This window comes from Taudactylus pleione, unplaced genomic scaffold (genome assembly GCF_031769625.1).
Source record: "Taudactylus pleione unplaced genomic scaffold, aTauple2 ptg000116l, whole genome shotgun sequence".
NCBI classification, from domain to species: Eukaryota; Metazoa; Chordata; class Amphibia; order Anura; family Myobatrachidae; genus Taudactylus; species Taudactylus pleione.
The window spans coordinates 6,547,688-6,566,576 of NW_028284518.1; the positions used below are offsets into that span (position 1 = coordinate 6,547,688).

An 18,889-nucleotide genomic window follows, 5' to 3' on the forward strand; every position below is an offset into this window, starting at 1 on the left:
TATGATTTATTACATATATTTTCACACTAATGGTTTACCTAAAATTAACTATGATTTATTGGGTATGGAATTATATACTATTTGGTATCAAGGCTAACTATAGTGGGTAATAGTATCTCATATATTACATGAGTGTAAATATTGGCTATAGGTTTATGTTATAGATATGATGAAACAATATGATAATTGTATGTTTATACCATAGATGCTAAAAGTGGTCACTCTATTAGTACCTTGATTACCCCAACTATGTGGATATAACTATGTAATACATATTTATATTTATTGGTTTGTTATGATTTATCACTTTGGATTGCATATGGTGTATTGGTACCGGTTACACTAATGCGTACAGGGTTGCCATGGTTATGCGGCCCACTTCCTGTGCGTTGAGCTTGACTGCTCCCCTAGTCCACGTAGTAGGTAGCGTTACGCTCTGGCCGACCGGATGTTGACAGTTGTGGTCCCGCGGCGTCACTTCCGGTACGCAGGAATGTTTTGCTTGTCCTCTGGGAACTTGGGTGAGCATATCGGTTCCTGCTCAGGTGAGTGAACCTACAGATGACCGCTGACAACCGCGTGCACCTCAACAGGTGGGTGTATTTTATGGTTAATGGCTTTAGCATCTAAAGAGCCCTGTTTATGATATCAGGGCCTGATGCAGAGCTGCTCGTAAGCGGCCACTCGTTCGCTCTGAGCGATGTTCGCACAACTGCGCATGCGTATGGGTCGTAATGCGCATGTGCAAACCAGTCATTGCGGTCGGAAATCGTGTGCTCACAAAACAGCGAGGGGCTGCTAATTTGATTGACAGAATTTACCGTTTGTGGGTGGTAACAGGGGAAGGTGCTTGAAAACGGGGGAGTGGAGATCTGAACGCAGGCGTGCCTAACGGTAAAAAGGGCGTTTAATGGGAGTGCATAATTAGTTAAGGAGCGTCATCGACCACGTCACTTGGTTGTCTTTTAGCCTGAACTGCTCGCAGTGATAGCGGTAAGATAAACCTACCACAAGCACTGCGAGCAGTTCAGATGCCTTTCGATGTACCCGATTAATCTAATAAATACCGGAGATGACGTGTGTTGCAAAGGGGTGTCTTTACAAAATAGTGAGCGCATTTTTTGTTCGCTCGCTCAGACATAGAGGCGTCAACAAACCGCAAAGAGTGAGCGCTCAATTTAAATAGACGTCCCCTTTTTTTGGAACGGCCGTCCGCAAATAGCGTCCGGCTCTGAATCAGGCCCTCAGTCTCTGTGGCTGACCCTTGATGAAGGTTTTATATATACTAAAACGGGCCGTCGGGATGGCCATACGCTGCCTCCATTTGCTACTATTACCCACACTACAGGGATGAATATACTGTGCTTATATGAAGATGTCTATTTTGCTGCTTCATTAAACAATACTCCTGTGGATATAAATCAAAACGGTGGTGTGCTGGCCTCCTAAGGTTTTACCTTTGCTGGATAACTTGTGGTGCAGATATGTATGCGTGTGTGTGTGTGTATGTATATGTATGTATACATATATATATACATATATATATACATATATATATATATATATATATATATATATATATAATGTGTGTGTATATATAATCAGTATACAATGTGTGTAAGATGAGCATATTAGATTTATTAAGAAATTATAAATCACTTTTCTAGAGTGTGCGCAAGTGTTTCCAGTTTGTTCCCCCTGTTATTTAGTGTGCATGTGATACATTTGGCCCAACAGGAAGTAATGAGGAAGCTGAGTTTGATTTTGCATTCGATTTTAGTGGAGATATGAGGTTCGATTTTGGAAGGGATTTCATAAACTGAACATAAAATCCAAAAATCCCTTCTTAAAATCAACCAAAATCGAATTCGATTTAAAAATCGAATGCAAAATTGAATATTAGTAAATGAGGGATTTGTTAAGGGATTTTGCAGTTCAATTTGATTTCAGTCAATTTTATCGATTTATGAAATAGAATACCAAATCGAACTTTAGTAAATTTACCATCTGAGATGTCAGGATTTGTTTTAGCTGTGCAAATCATTGTGCTATTGCATGTTATATCCCTTCAGGTACAGAGCTCCAGAAGTGTTGCTAAGATCTCTGATGTACAGCTCTCCAATAGACATCTGGGCAGTGGGCAGTATTATGGCTGAGCTATATACACTGAGACCGCTCTTCCCAGGAACAAGCGAGGTTGATGAAATCTTCAAAATTTGTCAGGTTCTAGGTACACCAAAGAAAGTGAGTGGGTTTTCTTTTATTACGGAGTACTAAAGCAATAAACTGCCCACAGTAATATATTTACTATTTTATGATACTCAAATGCAAGTAAAATATACATTTACAAATGTGATTCTTTAATGTTGTAATGTAATACTTTATGTAATAATGAGAAATAACCCATTATTTTACTCCATAGAGTGACTGGTCTGAAGGATATCAACTTGCTGCTTCCATGAATTTCCGCTTTCCACAATGTGTACCTATCAACTTGAAAACTCTCATACCCAATGCTAGTGAAGAGGCATTAACTATAATGAGAGACATGCTACAATGGGATCCCAAGAAACGTCCCACAGCCAGTCAGGTACTTGTCATGCTTCCTAATAAATTTGCGCAGAAAAACAAATATTCCCACATCATCATGGAGACCGTCCGGATGTCTCTACTTAGTTTGTTCAGGTGCAGAGTTACTGCTTTTTTTTTTTTGCTTTGCCCCCCACTCTGAATCCGCTCCAAAGCTTGTTTCGTGGACGTTGCTGACTAAAGCTTGTACCTCCACTCATTTAGTAATATTTTTTGGGTAGATATTATTTAATCATTTTTGTATTGTTTATTTCCTAGTTTTAATAAATTGAAATAAAGTTGTAAAATGAGTTGTATTTTAATTACACAAATACCGCATGAGTGCCCTTTACTGCTGCTCTTTTCTCCTTTATTCTCGTACTTTTAATTGTTTATGTTAAAGTGAAATATGATACTATTCATGTCATCAAATATGCTTTTAAGCATTGGCTAATGCAGTAAAAATAAAGGATGCCTTCTTACAAATGGATTAGCTCTGTATGCTGCTGAATTGTTGAAGGCATGGAAAATATGCATACAGAAAAATATATTACCTATAAATAGAAATAAAGGAAATGTTGTAAGCCATTTGTTCTTGTATTAAGGCTTTAAGGTACCCTTATTTTCAAGTTGGACAAGCACTAGGACCACCATCACAACATATAGAGCAGAAGAAGCCTTTAAATAAACCAGTACAATTCAATGAACCACAGTCATTATCTGGGATGAAAAAGCTGTCTTTCTCTCCACCTGATGGACCAGAAAAGAGATCAAGGGATTCACCTGCCCTGCCACTACAGCAAATACAGCTGCCACAGAACACAGCTGACAACCAGCTGCCATCCAACCCTCCCCAAGTGATTCTCCCCAGCATCAGCAAAACCATCTCTCCAGTAAGTAACAGTACTGTGATGTGTGTGTGTGTGTGTGTGTGTGTGTGTGTGTGTGTGTGTGTGTGTGTGTGTGTGTCTTAGGACTTGTTCACTTTAACATTTTTGGAATGCCACCTACAGGCATGTAACTATGTTAAAATTGCACGCACAATGTGCTTTTCATTTAAAGTCTGCTTTTGATTCACTTTGCAAATATACTGTAAATCCATTAGCTTTGTTTGCCAGTATACTGCATTTGTAGTGTGGCATGCATTTTATGCTGCATTTAATAGTCATCAGAGACCTCAGTGTTGCCAATAGAGGTGAAAACGTAAACTTGCACTTAAGATATTTACATATTTCATGCCATTTAAAAATTCTAATATCAAGCACAAAGTACTGTAGTAAACTTATTTAAAGTTTTTTTTAATTTAATCTGCCATGTAAACAGTTCAATGAAAATCAATTATTAAAGAGACTTGCATAATCGATATTTATTAGATACATTCTGATTGTGCATCTGCCCAACGATAAGAAATAGTGTAGACCTTCTATTATTACAGTCTTAAAAAAGAATAATATGGCCATATTAAATCAGCAATCTATACATATATATCTTAGCCATTCTCTTGAAAAGTCATAATTTTGTTATACATTATACAGTAGTCAACTTAGGAATAAAGTTATATAGCTAAAAATGTTTCTGTTTTATTTTTTATATATATATTCTAGAAGCCAGGAGCCAATGGACCACAGAACAGTGTTGTTCACCTTAAACATGGAAGACGACGCTGGGGACAGTCCATTTTAAAGGACAGCTGGGATGAATTTGACACAGACTTTGGAATGTCATTTTCTAAGAAGCCCAGCATGGCTATGGTTAAAGAGAACAAAACCGAAGATTCTATGTATGGGTGAGACTCCAGTTTAAACTTTATGGGGGAGATGTATCAGGCAATGCGAAGAGTGGACAAGTGGAGAGTTGGACAGTAGCAACCAATCAGCTTCTACCTATCGTTTTATAGAATGTACTTGATAAACACTACTTCAAAACTGAATGGTTATATGATATTTCATTCTGCAATAGATTGCAGCACTGAAGTAGTGGGCCATGGCGGCGTTACTAGCACCAATTTCAATATACTTGGCAAACTTTTAGTATCATTGGCCCTTGCCCATTGTAAGGCTGTAAGAGTTCTGCATAGCTCTTAGGCTTGTGATCATTAAGTGCGATTCTTAGCCATTTATTTTTTTGCTTGTTTATTTTTATTAAGAGGTTGAACTATTTATTGATGGAAAGGCAGCTGACCACATTATTTAACACTATAAGCCAGCAGAGACTAAAACAGGGGACATAGGGTTGAAATAGATATTGAGCCTCTATGACCAGAAACACCTGCCAGTTCAGTGGTTTCAGTTAAGCCAGGGGCCCAACCCCTTTAACACAATGGGGGAGATGTATTATCCAGCGTTATGGGGTTTAGTGATATCAGCGCACGTTATGTACCACTTCTCCCCATATACTAATGTGGGGATGTGTTTGAGATGAGATCATTATCAGCACTGCTATCTACAAGATGTATGAACAGTGGTGGTGACCATTCCGAAAGCTGCAGCTATCGATTTTCGACAGTTGCAGCTGTCATTGACCCACCACAGCAGGGACAGCTCTGTCCCTGGCGGCATGTGAGATCTCACGCATGCCCAGTGCCCAGCCGGCCAGGAGGTGAGATACAATACTAGGCTAATGCGCTGTGGGCTCTGTCAGGGATCGCCGGAGGGGGGAGTTTTCACTCTCCCACTCTGGCAGAAGAGGTGTTTATACATCTGGTCAGTACTGATTCCTGCTTCTCCTCAGTAAAGAGGTGAAGCAGGAAGAGTTATAGCGGCACAATTCAATGTCCCCAATGTAAACTTCCAAATAATAAAATGTCAGTTGAGGGTGTCAGTAGTGATACACTCTGTAACTACAATTCATTTTCAGTTTGACAGATTCCATATCCACTGGAGAATTAAATAAAGGTTCATCAAATGTGGGTGTATTGAGAAGAGACTCTGGGCAACCAATATCAGCTAAACAGCATTATCTAAGGCAATCAAGATATCTTCCAGGTAACTCATCACATTATTGTCATTAGTAGTGAGAATTTGGGGGTTAAGTAATTGCTAGAGTTAGATAATATTTACATTTGGTTCTCATTAAAGATTTCATACTTTTTTGCAGTTATACTTTTGAATCTGAAGCAGTTCATGTCTTCTACCACCTCAGTGTTGATTTGCATGATGTATGTTTTTGATTTACATGATATATGTCTGAGTTATGTATGGTACCAGTTTTCTCACCCTTTTGAGTTACTGTGGTTAATAGACACTCCTATATATGTACACATTTTCATGAATGATGAGCCTAACAAATTTATACCAGCGGTGTAGATTACAAAGAGCATTTAAGATAAATTATATAAAGGGAGTGCATGCAAATTTGCACTGTAATTGTGCCCAAACTATATGCATTAGAATTAACTAAGAAATTATATTTCATCCTAGATTAATTTTCTCTGCATTCTCTCTTGTTGAATGAATATCATGCATTATAGCATTAGTGCCAAGCTTATCTATTGGAAGCCAAAGCATTAGAAAGATAACTCGATATGGTAAAATGTATCATATTTTCAACAATATCAGCTATTCCTCCCATAGTTCAATGCATGTTAATGATAATCATCGACACTGCTTATAGTTAAAACATACATTGTGACAGGTGCAGGGTGCTAGAATGAACACTAATAACTGTAGTGCATAGAGTGATCTTTTGGTGTATCATTCAAATGTTTGTCAAGAATGCACTGATAATACAACTATTATTCACAAAAATGTGCGTAGTCCACTGATGTGTACTATGCCAGGGCACATTAACTGAATAGAAGATATAGGCCCTGATTCAGAGCCGGACGCTCTGACCAGAGCGCTCGCTCTGAATCAGGGCCCACCTCCATTAATATGGAGCGTCCTCCTGGACGCTCGTATAGCTGTGAGTCGGAACTGCGAGTAAAAGCCTGCGGTTGGGTTTCTCAACCGCAAGGCCAGGAGTGATTTTGGCTCTATCAGAGCCAAAACCACTCCCACTGACATCACTAGTGATGTCAGTGGGGCCGGCTTCAGACGGTAGGCGTTCCCTTGGGAACGCCTCCGTCTGGCAGGCACGCCCCCGGCACGCCCACCAAAGGGGGCGTGCTGTCAGTCGCCATCGACAGCACGCCCCCTTTGATGAGACACTCCGAGCGAAGGAAAGTCCTTCGCTCGTCGGGTCTCGCGCATGCGCATGACGGAGCTCCATCCGTTGTGCGCATGCGCAGTGGGGAACATCGACCCACTTGCGAGCGTACTGCCGCTTGCGAGTGGGTCTGAATGACCCCCATAGTATCTGGCATGTTTACAGCCACTAATATATGGTATTAATAGCATTGATATTAGTGCTTTGTTTTATTTACAAGATGCAAAGAATAAGACCTTTTAATTAATGTGAAAATCATTTCTTTTTACTGTGTTAAGGTATGAATCCAAAGAATGCAGGACTGATATCCACTAATAAAGAGGCAAATCATTCTACCTGGAGCAACGCACTGTCCTCAAAACCTATTGCTCCAGTAGGTGGTGGAGTTACATTTATTAGGAACAATGCAGGTAATAAAGTGTGATCAAGACAATAAGAGTAGATAATGCAGGTGTTCTAAGTCATTTAGGGGCCTATGTATTAATAGTTGTGGATCTGCCGCAATACCACTTTAAAACATCGGGAAGACTTGCCAAGATCTTGCACAAACCTGCAAGTCGCAGGTTATTACATCAACCCAGTAGTGCAGAGGTTCCCAAACTCCGCCATTACAGTCCATGTATTAAGGATATCCATGCTTGAGCACAGGTGACTTAATTAGTACTCAGTTAATTGGATTTAATCATCTGGACTCAAGCATGGATAGCCTTAAAACCTGGACTGTAATGGCGGAGTTTGGAAAACTCTGACATAATGTAACTGGTAATAATTTATTTTCGCCCTATTTGCAGAGTTATAGGCATCTTGTGATGCGACTGCCTTCGCTTTGGTAGCATATGTGCCTAGTTTATCTCAAGTCATCAGCAATGATGTGCACCTGCCCTATACTATGTGCAAAATATACCCTTTCTGTTTGGTGTATTTTCGCTTACGTGCAGGTTTTTCATGGCTAGAATTTACATTAACATGCCCCAATCACCCTAGCCTACTGTATGTGACAACACCTCTTTCCATCCAAATTACACACTCTTCAGTCATATGGGTCAATGCACCCAAATTGCGTATTAATTTGCTCAGCCACATTTGCATGCACTTGTTGTATAAGCATGTGCTCTGTGTCAGCCCCTAGTGGTGAGATTAACAGCAAATGACAGAAGACAGAGCACTGTGTTACACTGGTCATATTAATGCATGCTGTTGTATTAAGTGTAGAAATCATATTATGAAATGTTTTTCCCAAAACAAAAATATATTTACACAAGTAGAGTACTAAAAGAAAACTCAAACAAAATGTTGAATAGCGAGCATAATAAATTTACTCTAAGGAATACCAATGTAATACAACCAATTTTAAAATGGTGTGGCCAAGTGCAAAATCTGCTAAATGTGACCACATTGGGTTTCTATATTGTGGGGGGTGATTAAATTCAGCGCGATGTTGGATAGCATCGGTAATGAGTTTCCAGAGCTATTCAATTGACTGCGCTGTTAACCCAGACTAGAGTATTTCTGCTCGCACCCTCCTGAGGTGTGAGTAGAAATCAAACTAAATTAGTGCTGTGATGCTGGTTCCCAGCTTAGTGCGTGCGCTAACAACATCTCGGCCAGCACTTAAGTCAGACATTGCACTTAATTGAATTGCCCCGTTGATTTTTATTTGAAGTAATATACCTAAGCTTCCAAACATGTAATGTATAGCACAGAGGGCCCAGAGCTTTAGTAAGGCAGCCACAAACTCCCCAAAGGTGTTTCTCACTGTAGAGAGATTTGCTCAATATTTCTTTAAAATAGAATGTCTACAGAATTAATAAATGATAGAAAAGATGCGCAATAAAATATGAAGTGCAGCTTAAAAGAATACACAGGAGTATACACCCATACAATACTCAGAGATTACATAAAATAAAGTGGAAACTGTGCAAAACTTCTAAAAGCGCTCTCCATTTAACATGTTTATAACATGATGCACCAAAGTGTAGAGCTCACAAAAATAATAATCACCATAAATATAATGGTTCTAATCCAGGATGAGAAGTTCCAACCTCTATATTGAATATTTCCACCTTGATGGATCTGTGGAAGAAAGTGCCCTCCCTCCCTTATGCTCTAGCAGCAGTGGGAGCATAGGGGGACACAATAGAAAGGAATAGGATAATAGTGCAAATTGTCTTTTAAAACAATATTTTTAATTACAAAGATTCACTTACAATAGACCAGTAAAAGGAAGCATGTAACTTATTCCAGTGGCAAATAGCGGCAGCAGCAGCAAGCATCAGTCAGAGTGTAAGTCTCTGTCCCAGATGTATGCAAGGGATAATAGGACCGTCACTCCGGATGTTCAGGTCCTACTTTGGAGAACACCCACTGCGACACTGCAGGCGCTGTCAGAAGTCCACCAGATGAGCTTAGTCAGGCGAAGGACCAAATGTTAAGCGGGGCTCATCTGGTGGACTTCTGACAGCACCTGCAGTGTCGCAGTGGGTGTTCTCCAAAGTAGGACCTGAACATGCGGAGTGACGGTCCTATTATCCCTTGCATACATCTGGGACAGAGACTTACACTCTGGCTGATGCTTGCTGCTGCTGCCGCTATTTGCCACTGGAAAAGTTACATTCTTCCTTTTACTGATCTACTGTAAGTGCATCTTTGTCTTTTAAAACAATATTTTTAATTACAATCTGCACTATTATCCTATTCCTTTCTTTTGTGTCCCCCTATGCTCCCACTGCTGCTAGAGCATAAGGGAGGGAGGGCATTTTCTTCCACAGATCCATCAAGGTGGAAATATTCATTATAGAGGTTGGAACTTCTCATCCTGGATTAGAACCATTATATTTATGGTGATTATTATTTTTGTGAGCTCTACACTTTGGTGCATCATGTTATAAACATGTTAAATGGAGAGCGCTTTTAGAAGTTTTGCACATTTTAAACTTTATTTTAAAATAGAATGTGACCTCTTTTAGGTTGAGGTATATTTTCTGGTAGTTGCATGTACTGTATATAGATCACTGAATTATGAGCGATAGACATAATTATGTGGTTATTCTACAGGCACTTTAGGAGGATTTGTAGGACCAGCATACAATACAGCAGGAGGATACATCCCTTCATTTCACAAGAAGGAGGTTGGATCAGCGGGACAAAGAATACAGCTTGCACCAATTGGGCCTACAACAAGTAAGACTTTTATGTGTGTAAATTAATCAGCTGAAAGAGGTGTAAGAAAGTGGGAATGGGCAGTAATAGGGTTCCCTTAAGCAGTGTATGTACTCCAGAGCTAAGGCTGTACAATAAGTTACGTTTTGGGACGATTCATGGTCTCTAAATTGTCAGAATACAACTAAGATTTGTCTATAATAGTTCAAGATTTTTGAGACGTTTGTAAATTGTACGATAACAGCCAGCAAAGTACTAGTAAAAGCCTCTGAGTGGTAAATTGACATAATAGATTGATAATAATCAATGTCTAACAGTAGTAGCCGACTCAAACATCAGTCCCTTCCCCAGTAGAGCTTACAATCTATATTCTCTGTAACATGGATACACATGGTTAACGCAAGGACCTATTTGGCATGATCTGTGGACAGGTATATGTAGAGACATCTGTAACATGCCCCATAGAAATTGAAATACTTCCCCTTACTGTACTCCTTATATTACTTCTCTTACTCTTAACTGGTTTTCTTCCTGCTTTCATTTTCTTTTTATTTTCTTCCTCTTTTTCCTTTTCTGTCCTCATCAGCTTTACCCATCAACAGTGATGCTGTGAATGGTAAACCAAAAATTTTGAAACCTAAGCCCACTTGCCAAAAGGCAGTAGTTGAAAATATTTCAGGTAAATCATCTTCCTGTAGTGTTGTGTAATGCACACCTTATAATTATTGCTAGAAGACCCATGTTCTCGAAGGTTTTATTGTAATCCTCTATTTACTTCCATTTTCACACTTCCATTCATATAATTGACATATTTTTTTTACCAAAGGCATTGTACATTTGTTGTGCTATGTTCCTCTCCTGTCATGGTCTTTAATTATCTATGAGTGTACTTATGCCAAGTGGGCCTTTTGCAGAATTGGATACTGTTTCTTCTAAACACTTAAGCAAAATGTATCCCGAAAAATTCAAACTCCTCTTGCTACCTGTGCATCGTTGGCTACAAACATGAGATGCAACCAGCATACAACTTAAACTGCACGTGGCATGAGTGGTAGGGGATGCTGACCCATCAGTACTGGGCTACAGTAAATGATTTCATATGTGTGAAACTGAAATGGGAAAATGATGACTTGTTAATTTAATTTCCTTGATTTGCACCATAGAAAATAAAAGGTTAATGCCCATATTTCTAAAGGCAGGACATGAAAGTAGTTTTGACTGGAAGCCTATGAGGCTAGCACTGCCCCTCCTACTGATGTGTCCACCAGCATTACAAACCACATATAAAAAGAAAAAAATATAGTGCATCACAAAAACAATAACAAACAAATGCAAAAGGGCAGGAACTAGGCTTCCATTTAGGTAATCAAGGAAATTAAACTAACTGGCAATCATTTTCCATTTCTATCTTTTTTGGCAACAGATACTAAAGAGTTTGTACATAAGCAGCTCATGTCCTCCTGGATTGGGGTAACTATGGTCTGTAGTACTTTTCCAAAAATTACTATAGTTGTTACATGAGCTCTATATCAGGCCCAGGGATGTTTGATCCTCATATTTGGGTTCAGTAGCCGGGGGGCTAGGGTGGTTTGGAGGCAGGAGACTGGGTGGTTAGATATAGGTCTTCCTCATAAGCTGTTCCCAGATGTTTACAAAACCTAGTCCAGGGCACGGAGTCTAATCCACTCAGGGGTGTTCACCAGTGACCCCTCCAAGCAGGATATGGGTTTTTGCGACATCGAGTGAACAGGTCGCGGCCCCTAGAGTAGGAATCTGGGAAAAGCAGAAGACAAGAACACAGTACACTAGGGAATCAGACAAGGCAGTAAAGAACTGGAATCAGCAGTCAGACTCAGACTAGCGATGATACAGCTAGGAGGTATTTGCAAGGATCAGTATCCAGACGCTCAATAGCAGAATAACTGGAACGACTCCGGATACAGGGTAGACGTCAGAGAATCTCAGATGCTGGTTAGAGGTGTTAACTGGTGAGTATCCAGATGCTGGTTAGAGGTGTTAACTGGTGAGTATCCAGATGCTGGTTAGAGGTGTTAACTGGTGAGTATCCAGACAACAGCTAGCGGTGTAAACTGGTGAGTATCCAGACACTGATTAGAGATGTAACTAGTGAGTAACCAGACGCTGCAGCAAGAGGCAGATTTAAATACCCTTAGCTAGCTAGTCAATGGTCGAATGAGACAGCTGGCTGACCGTAGGCTACCATTGGAGGATTCTTGCCATTTGACATGAACCAACATGGCAGCGTCCATGTCCACGCTAGTGGTAATCAAGACGCACACATGAGGATTCTAGCGGACCTTGAGGAGAATACTCAGTCACTACATAACCTTAGGCATGTCATCCAAACGCCTCGGAGCACAGAGACACCGGCGTAGGTGTAAGTAACGACAGATCCCAGGCCACATCCTGACACTCTAATGTTTAAAGAGAGGCTATGTAGCAAACGTTATCACTCCATCATGCTACTTTGCCTTTTTTTTTTGTTGTGGCCTGTGTCTTTTTTGCCCAGGTAGAAGATATAGCTTCTGTAACTTTAAGTGGCTGACCCAAAATGCAGAGAAATCTCTGATATGACTTTAGAATAGGGACATGTAATTATCTGTCAAGTCTATGCAAATCCTAAAGTTCTCAGTCCTATGAACAGCAAGAGAGACTTCCATTGAATTATTTAACTTGATGAAGCTGATGATAGATCTGAAATGGTCTGAATCATCCCATGTTACTTATGGTACATGGGAATGTGTCTTAGGGGGTGATTCAGCTTAGGACGGAATTGCAAAGTTGCACGCAAGCAGCTTTGCAATTCCGTCCTTGTTAATATGCAAATGCAGCAGGACGTGTATGACACCCCCTGCTGCGTTTGCGATCCCAGCACTGCGACCTAGGTCACAGGCTGGTATCACCATCGCAACCATCGGTCACGATGATTGACGCTGCCGGCCAGTTGCGTAAGCCTTAGCTTACTGCATCCCCTGGCCTTGCCACTCCTGGAAAACAGGGTCGACACCCCTAGTTTCCGGGAACGCCGGCCGTCCCCGCCCCTGCACCGCCCCGTTAAATGCCTTTGCCTGTTTATCAGACAGAGACATAGCAGAGGCTGCATGCGATTATCAGGACCTGTTCTGCACATTCGCAGAACAGGTACTGCGCACGCGCAGATTCCCAGTAGTCAGGAATCTGCATTTAGCACTTACATGCAATGCTGAATCAGCCCCTTAATTTCTATAGATACTGTCTTGTTTCCTTTTCTGTGGTGCAAGACTAGGAACTTGTCCCTGAATTGCAACTTTCTGATGTGTAATGTATAACCATTGTTGATGTTCTGTTGAAGCCACAAGAACCATTTTATTAATGAAAAATATTTACTCATATGCAGTGATCGCGGTGAGTGACAAAATTTGTGGGTCCCAGGGACCCACCACTTTAAAAAAATGGGGTCCTACCTGACCATTTCTGGGTCCCATCATAATTTATGCTTTAGAGCTCCCCATATGCCTCTCAGACCTCCCCATATCCCCCTAAAATGCCCATCTGATACCCACAACCCCCTTAAATGCATGTTTTAATGCCTCCACGGATCTTTCAGGTAATATGACTTGTCTGTTCACAAAACCCATAGTGAATAAGTAGGCTTATCATATCATCCCTTTTAACTGGGACACTCATGGATTACACAGGTTCTGTGGCTCATTAAAACCAGGTGAAATCCAGACATGTAGTCAGCCAGTCACAGAACCTTTGTAATTAATTAATGTGTCCCGTTTTAAAGCGATAGTATGGTTAGCCTATGAATAACGCTTTAGGTAATAGGAATATTTATTAAGGATAAATGCCCGGTCTTTACACATTATGCTGCACATTAATGCCCTTTACACATTATGCCACACAGCAATGCCCAGCCTTCACACATTATCCCACACAGCAATGCCCAGCCTTTACACATTATGCAACACATTAATGCCCGGTCTTTACACATTATGCCACAGAGCAGTGCCCAGCCTTTACACATTATGCCATGCAGTAATACCCCTTACACATGATGCCGCATATTAATGCCCTTTACACATGATGCCGCTCATTAATGCCCTTTAGTCCCCCTATGCATTGCCCCTGGTAGTAGTCTCCCTATGCAGTGCCCCCAGTAGTAGTCACCCTATGCAGTGCCCCCAGAAGTCCCCCATATGCCTCTCAGACCCCCTATGCAGTGGAGGTAGCTGCCCCCCATATAGGAGTGACCTGGACATTAGGCCCAGGTCACTAAAGGGCAATTTGGTGGGTCAACTACTGGGGACCCACCTATTTGCCCTTTAGTGACCTGGGCCTAAAGCCCAGGTCACACACCTATTTAGGGGGGGCAGATACCTTCAATTGGGCCTAATGCCCCCTATGTAGCCCGGGCCTTGTGCCCGCCTATATACCCACAGGCCTATTGCCTGGATTTATGCCACGGGCCTAGTGCCCGACAACCCTGGTGGTCTAGGGAGGGGTAAATAATGGTGGCCCAAGGCCGCCTACCCGCACGGTGGACAAGGCTGCGGGGGGGGAGCTTCGATAACTCTTACTTTCCACACCCCGCAGTCCTCTCCGGTCCTCAGCTTCAGTCTTCTCCCGTCCTGGCCAGCAGCGCCACCTCTTCCTTCTGGATCGCGCCGCCTCTTCCTTCTTGATCATGCCGTCTTCTGGCCTCTTGTGCGGCCGCCGGAACTGTTGCCGCAACGCTCTTCACTTGTCTTCGGGAGGTCTTCACTCCTCCACCGACTGACTGAACGTTCCCGCTCAGCAACGTCTATTCAAGACTCCGTGAGTGGGCGGGGCTATGATGCGACGAGCTGCAATTGGCACGCGTCCAGTGCCAAACCACCGCCGCCGCTACTTGACTTCCAGGCAGCGAGCTCCGCTCAGCTTGTGCCCGGAGCCAAGCTTATCCCGCCGACACTGGTGGAAGGGACCAGGCAGTCCCTTCACCAGGTACCCGCTGCGGTGGCTTAACCGACGCTGGGAACAAACACTGTCCCAGCGCTGGGCACGGACACTGTGCCGATGCTGGGATCAGACACTTGATCCCAGCACGGCTTTCCACAGCAGCAGCCAATGAGAGTCTATCTGACTCTCAGGGGCTGCTATAACAGACAGCATGATGTCTGTCTCTGCAGGGGGAAGTGCTGTGCTGCAGCCAGCTGTCAGGGATTGGCCACAGCACAGCGTGTCCCCGGGGACCCGGGTACTTTAAAAAAGTGAGTCCCCAGTGCCCGATATCGGGTAAAATACGCGCTATAATGCGTATTTGTGAACACTGAATTATGAAAATAATGTTAGATGGATCAATATATATATCAATATTAAAGTATTAAAATTAATGCAGATGAATTTTATCACAAAAGTAGGTTGTGTGTAAATAATTTTAGATGGATAGACATGGACAGATGCAGTAGAAGAATGGACAGGGATCCGTGGTGAAATGCATTCATATTGTAATTTATCACCTCAGTAGGCTTATCATGTGACTGGTTTACATCATAAACAGCATTTGCGATATCATTGCTTTGTATGGAACTGCCAGTTATCAGCTGTATCTGTTGATAAGACGGAATGGGTACGGGATGCCGGCGTTCGTGATCCCGGCACTCTCAATCCTGGCACCGGCATCCCAACAGGGTTAGAATACTGACACTTGTCGGTCAGTATACTAATCCTCCCCCTCTCCCTATCCTAACCTTCCCCGGTGCCTGACTCTAACCTCCCCCCTAGTGCCTAAACCTAACTTACCCCTCTCTGCACCCTAAACCCAGCCCTTCCCCCTTAGTGCCTAACCATCCCTCTAGTCCCTAACACTAACAGCGCCCCAACCCCGTTACTTACCTTCCGGATTTCGTTGGTCGGAATTCAGGCACCGGAATCCCTGTGGTCAGGATATTGACCACATCCCGGAAAGACCTCTCGCAGTGCACAGTTAGCTTTTATTTAACATAGGTTTACAGATGGGTGGATAGATATCAGTGTTCACATTAATGCAGCATGAGTTTTACCACCTTTGTAGGTTGATCATGTAGGCTTACATCATAAGCAGTCTTTGTGATGTCACTGCTTTGTGTGTAACTGCCAGTTGTGAACTGTATCTACTGTACTGATAAGATCTGGGGTGTAAGGTAAGCTTTTATTTAGCCTAAATGATTGATAGATACACGTTCCTAAAAGCATGCAGTATTATTTTTATCACCTCTGTAGGCTGGTTATGTGACTTCTTAACCTCAAACAGCCTTTGTGATGTTACTCAGCTTAGTCATGAAAGCCACTGTTTGGTATAGAACTGCCAGATGTCAGCTGTATCACGCTGATATGACTTCTCTCAGTGAGGTAAGCTTGTTTTCACCTACAAATATGTAAATAATAATAAATGGTTAGACATAGATGCAGTAGATAGATAAACAGATATCAGTGGTGAAATACAGTTGTAATTTATCCCCTTGGTAAGCTGATCATGTGACTGGGCTACCTCATAAGCAGCCTTTGTGATGTTACTGTTTTGAATGGAACTGTCAGTTATCGGCTGTGTCTGTTGGTAAAAAAAAACATCACACAGTGAGCTTATATTTAAAGTAGGTAGACATGTTCAAATGAATGCAGGCTTACATCATAAACACCCATTGTGATGTCACTGATTTGTGTGTAACTGCCAGTTGTGAGCTGCATCTACTGATGAGATCTCACAGTGTAAAGTAAGCTTTTATTTAGCATAGATGATAGGTTGGTAAATAGATAGATAAAACTAAGGTTGCATGCTTTTAGCAACTGTTCTCACCTCTGTAGGCTGGTTATGTGACTTATTAACCTCATGAACAACCTTTGTGATGTTACTCAGCTTTGACATGAAAGAGCTTGCTTCTTATAGAAAGGTAAATTATCAGATGTATTGCTGATATGACGCCACTTTGGGGGAGTGGGCCGCACCCAGGTGTTACCCTCACAGGGAGTGACACCAAAATGCCTGCTCCTCCTCAGTGACAAGAGCTGGGTGCTATAGTGTGACATTCTCCTGCAGCACTTGGCTCCTGCCACAGAGGATGGGCCGACAGTGCGTACAGGGCGCATATACAGTGCGTACTGGGTGTCACCGGCCCTGGTGGCACCTCTACTCATAATCTTATAGCTACATCAGAATAATGTTATATGGTTAGAGATCAGCAATTATGATCAGGGGTGGATTGGGGATTTAAAGTGACCCTGGAAATGTCTTTTTAAAGGGGCCCTATGTGCACACACCCGAAAAAGTGGTTGTGGCGTTGTGACAAGGGGGGTGACCTTATGTGAAATGCCATGTCCACAATCCACTCCACCCAGGAGAGAAGGGGGGATTCTGGGGTAAATGGGGTGCACTGTGAGTGGGCTGGATGGGGGGGTTCTAAGTGGGGGGGCACTGGGCTGATTAGGGTGGGAACACTGAGTTAGCTGGTTGAGAGACACTAGGTGCCACACAAAGTGCCGCAGCGAAAAGTGGCCAATTTGCCCATGTCTGAGACTCACGAGTTCAGCATACTGCCATCAGGACTGATAGATTGTTGGGATAAGCTTGGGAGGACATCAGTTACAGTATATATCAGATTTGGATCTCTACAGCAGGGAGGATGCATCAGGGTAGAGGGCCGGCCAGGGCCACCATAAGAAATTTCGGACCCAGCGGGAATCTGCCCTGTAAATGATAAGGCCGATCCGCCCCTGGATATGATAACTATATATTAGTGTTGAAATGCAGGCAAGTTTTGATGTATCACCTCGGTAGGCTGGTCATGTGACTGGCTTACCTCATTTCCATTGTAATTGTAAAGTGCAACGGAATATGTTTCGCTATATAAGAAACTGTTAATAAATAAATAAACAGCCTTTGTGATGTTACTAGCAAATACAGCTGATAACTGACCGTTCCATACAAAGCAGTAAGACATCTCATACCGTAAGGTAAGTTTTTATTTAGCCTAAATGATAGTTTATATAGATAGCAGTTCCTAAAACCACGCAGTATTCGTTTTATCAGCTCTGTAGGCTGGTTATGTGACTATATAACCTCATAAACAGCCTTTGTGATGTCACTCAGCTAAGTCATGAATGCTACTGTTTGGTATAGAACTGCCAGATGTCAGCTGTATCACGCTGATACGACATCTCCCAGTGTAAGGTAAGCTTGTTTTAACTTAAAATTATATGTAAATAATGTAAGATGGTTAGATATAGATGCAGTAGATACACGTGTCATTTCTTATCTAGCCTCAATATGCCATGCAGCACAATATGCCTGACGTGAGCTGCCAGGTCCCGATCAACTCTGCCAGCGTCAGGCATCTATTTTGACGAAAATGTGATTATCTCAATGCAATGCAACTAGTACACACCAGAACACTGTGCTGAATAATTTCATATGGGACACTTGTATATCTGTGTGCAGCTGAGTCTGTAAACGGAACTTGGCGTGGGGAAAGACTGCGGCCTCTGCATTGTCACACTTCGCTTGCTGATTGAGAGACTAATGGTGGATACACACCTGAAAGATATATTTGCAGATCGAGTGATCTGCAGATATATCTTTAGATGGCCGTTCATACACACTGAACGGCCATCATCTATCCGGCAGCCGTGGGTTCTGCTGGCAGGGAGGCGGGGTGGGGCCGCCCCCCTCCCCCCTGCTGCGTGTGTACGGGCGTTCTGCAGACCGCCCATACACACTTGCCGATGGACAGATATGTCTGCAGACCTGAAAGATATATATGTGTGCCCGTACAAACTTGCCGATGGACAGATATGTCTGTACGACTGGCCAGTGTGTGCCTAGCATAAGTTGTACACAGATATAGTAGTGTCACATATCAAAAATAATCAGCACATTCTCCTGGTGTGTCCTAGTCACATTGAATTGTCACTTAGTTGCATTGTCGGTAAAAAAAAAAAACACAAAAAGGCACCTGGCACTAGCAGAGTCTCACAGGACCAGGCACGATGAGAGGGG

At 42.3% G+C, this 18,889-nt stretch overlaps 1 protein-coding gene across 3 annotated transcripts in view; it reads left to right on the forward strand.

Moving 5' to 3' along the window:
• The window catches only part of MAK (male germ cell associated kinase), a 90,512-nt gene that overhangs the window by 57,006 nt on the left and 14,617 nt on the right, over positions 1–18,889 (forward strand). For 2 of the 3 annotated variants that reach the window (XM_088471657.1, XM_088471656.1), the window contains exons 7-14: positions 2,073–2,244; positions 2,423–2,590; positions 3,174–3,461; positions 4,173–4,354; positions 5,425–5,552; positions 6,993–7,124; positions 9,769–9,894; positions 10,460–10,552. In XM_088471657.1, the coding sequence (XP_088327783.1) occupies positions 2,073–2,244; positions 2,423–2,590; positions 3,174–3,461; positions 4,173–4,354; positions 5,425–5,552; positions 6,993–7,124; positions 9,769–9,894; positions 10,460–10,552 (1,289 nt within the window). The remainder of the gene's footprint in view (positions 1–2,072; positions 2,245–2,422; positions 2,591–3,173; positions 3,462–4,172; positions 4,355–5,424; positions 5,553–6,992; positions 7,125–9,768; positions 9,895–10,459; positions 10,553–18,889) is intronic. The other variant, XM_088471658.1, reaches the window with a different exon arrangement.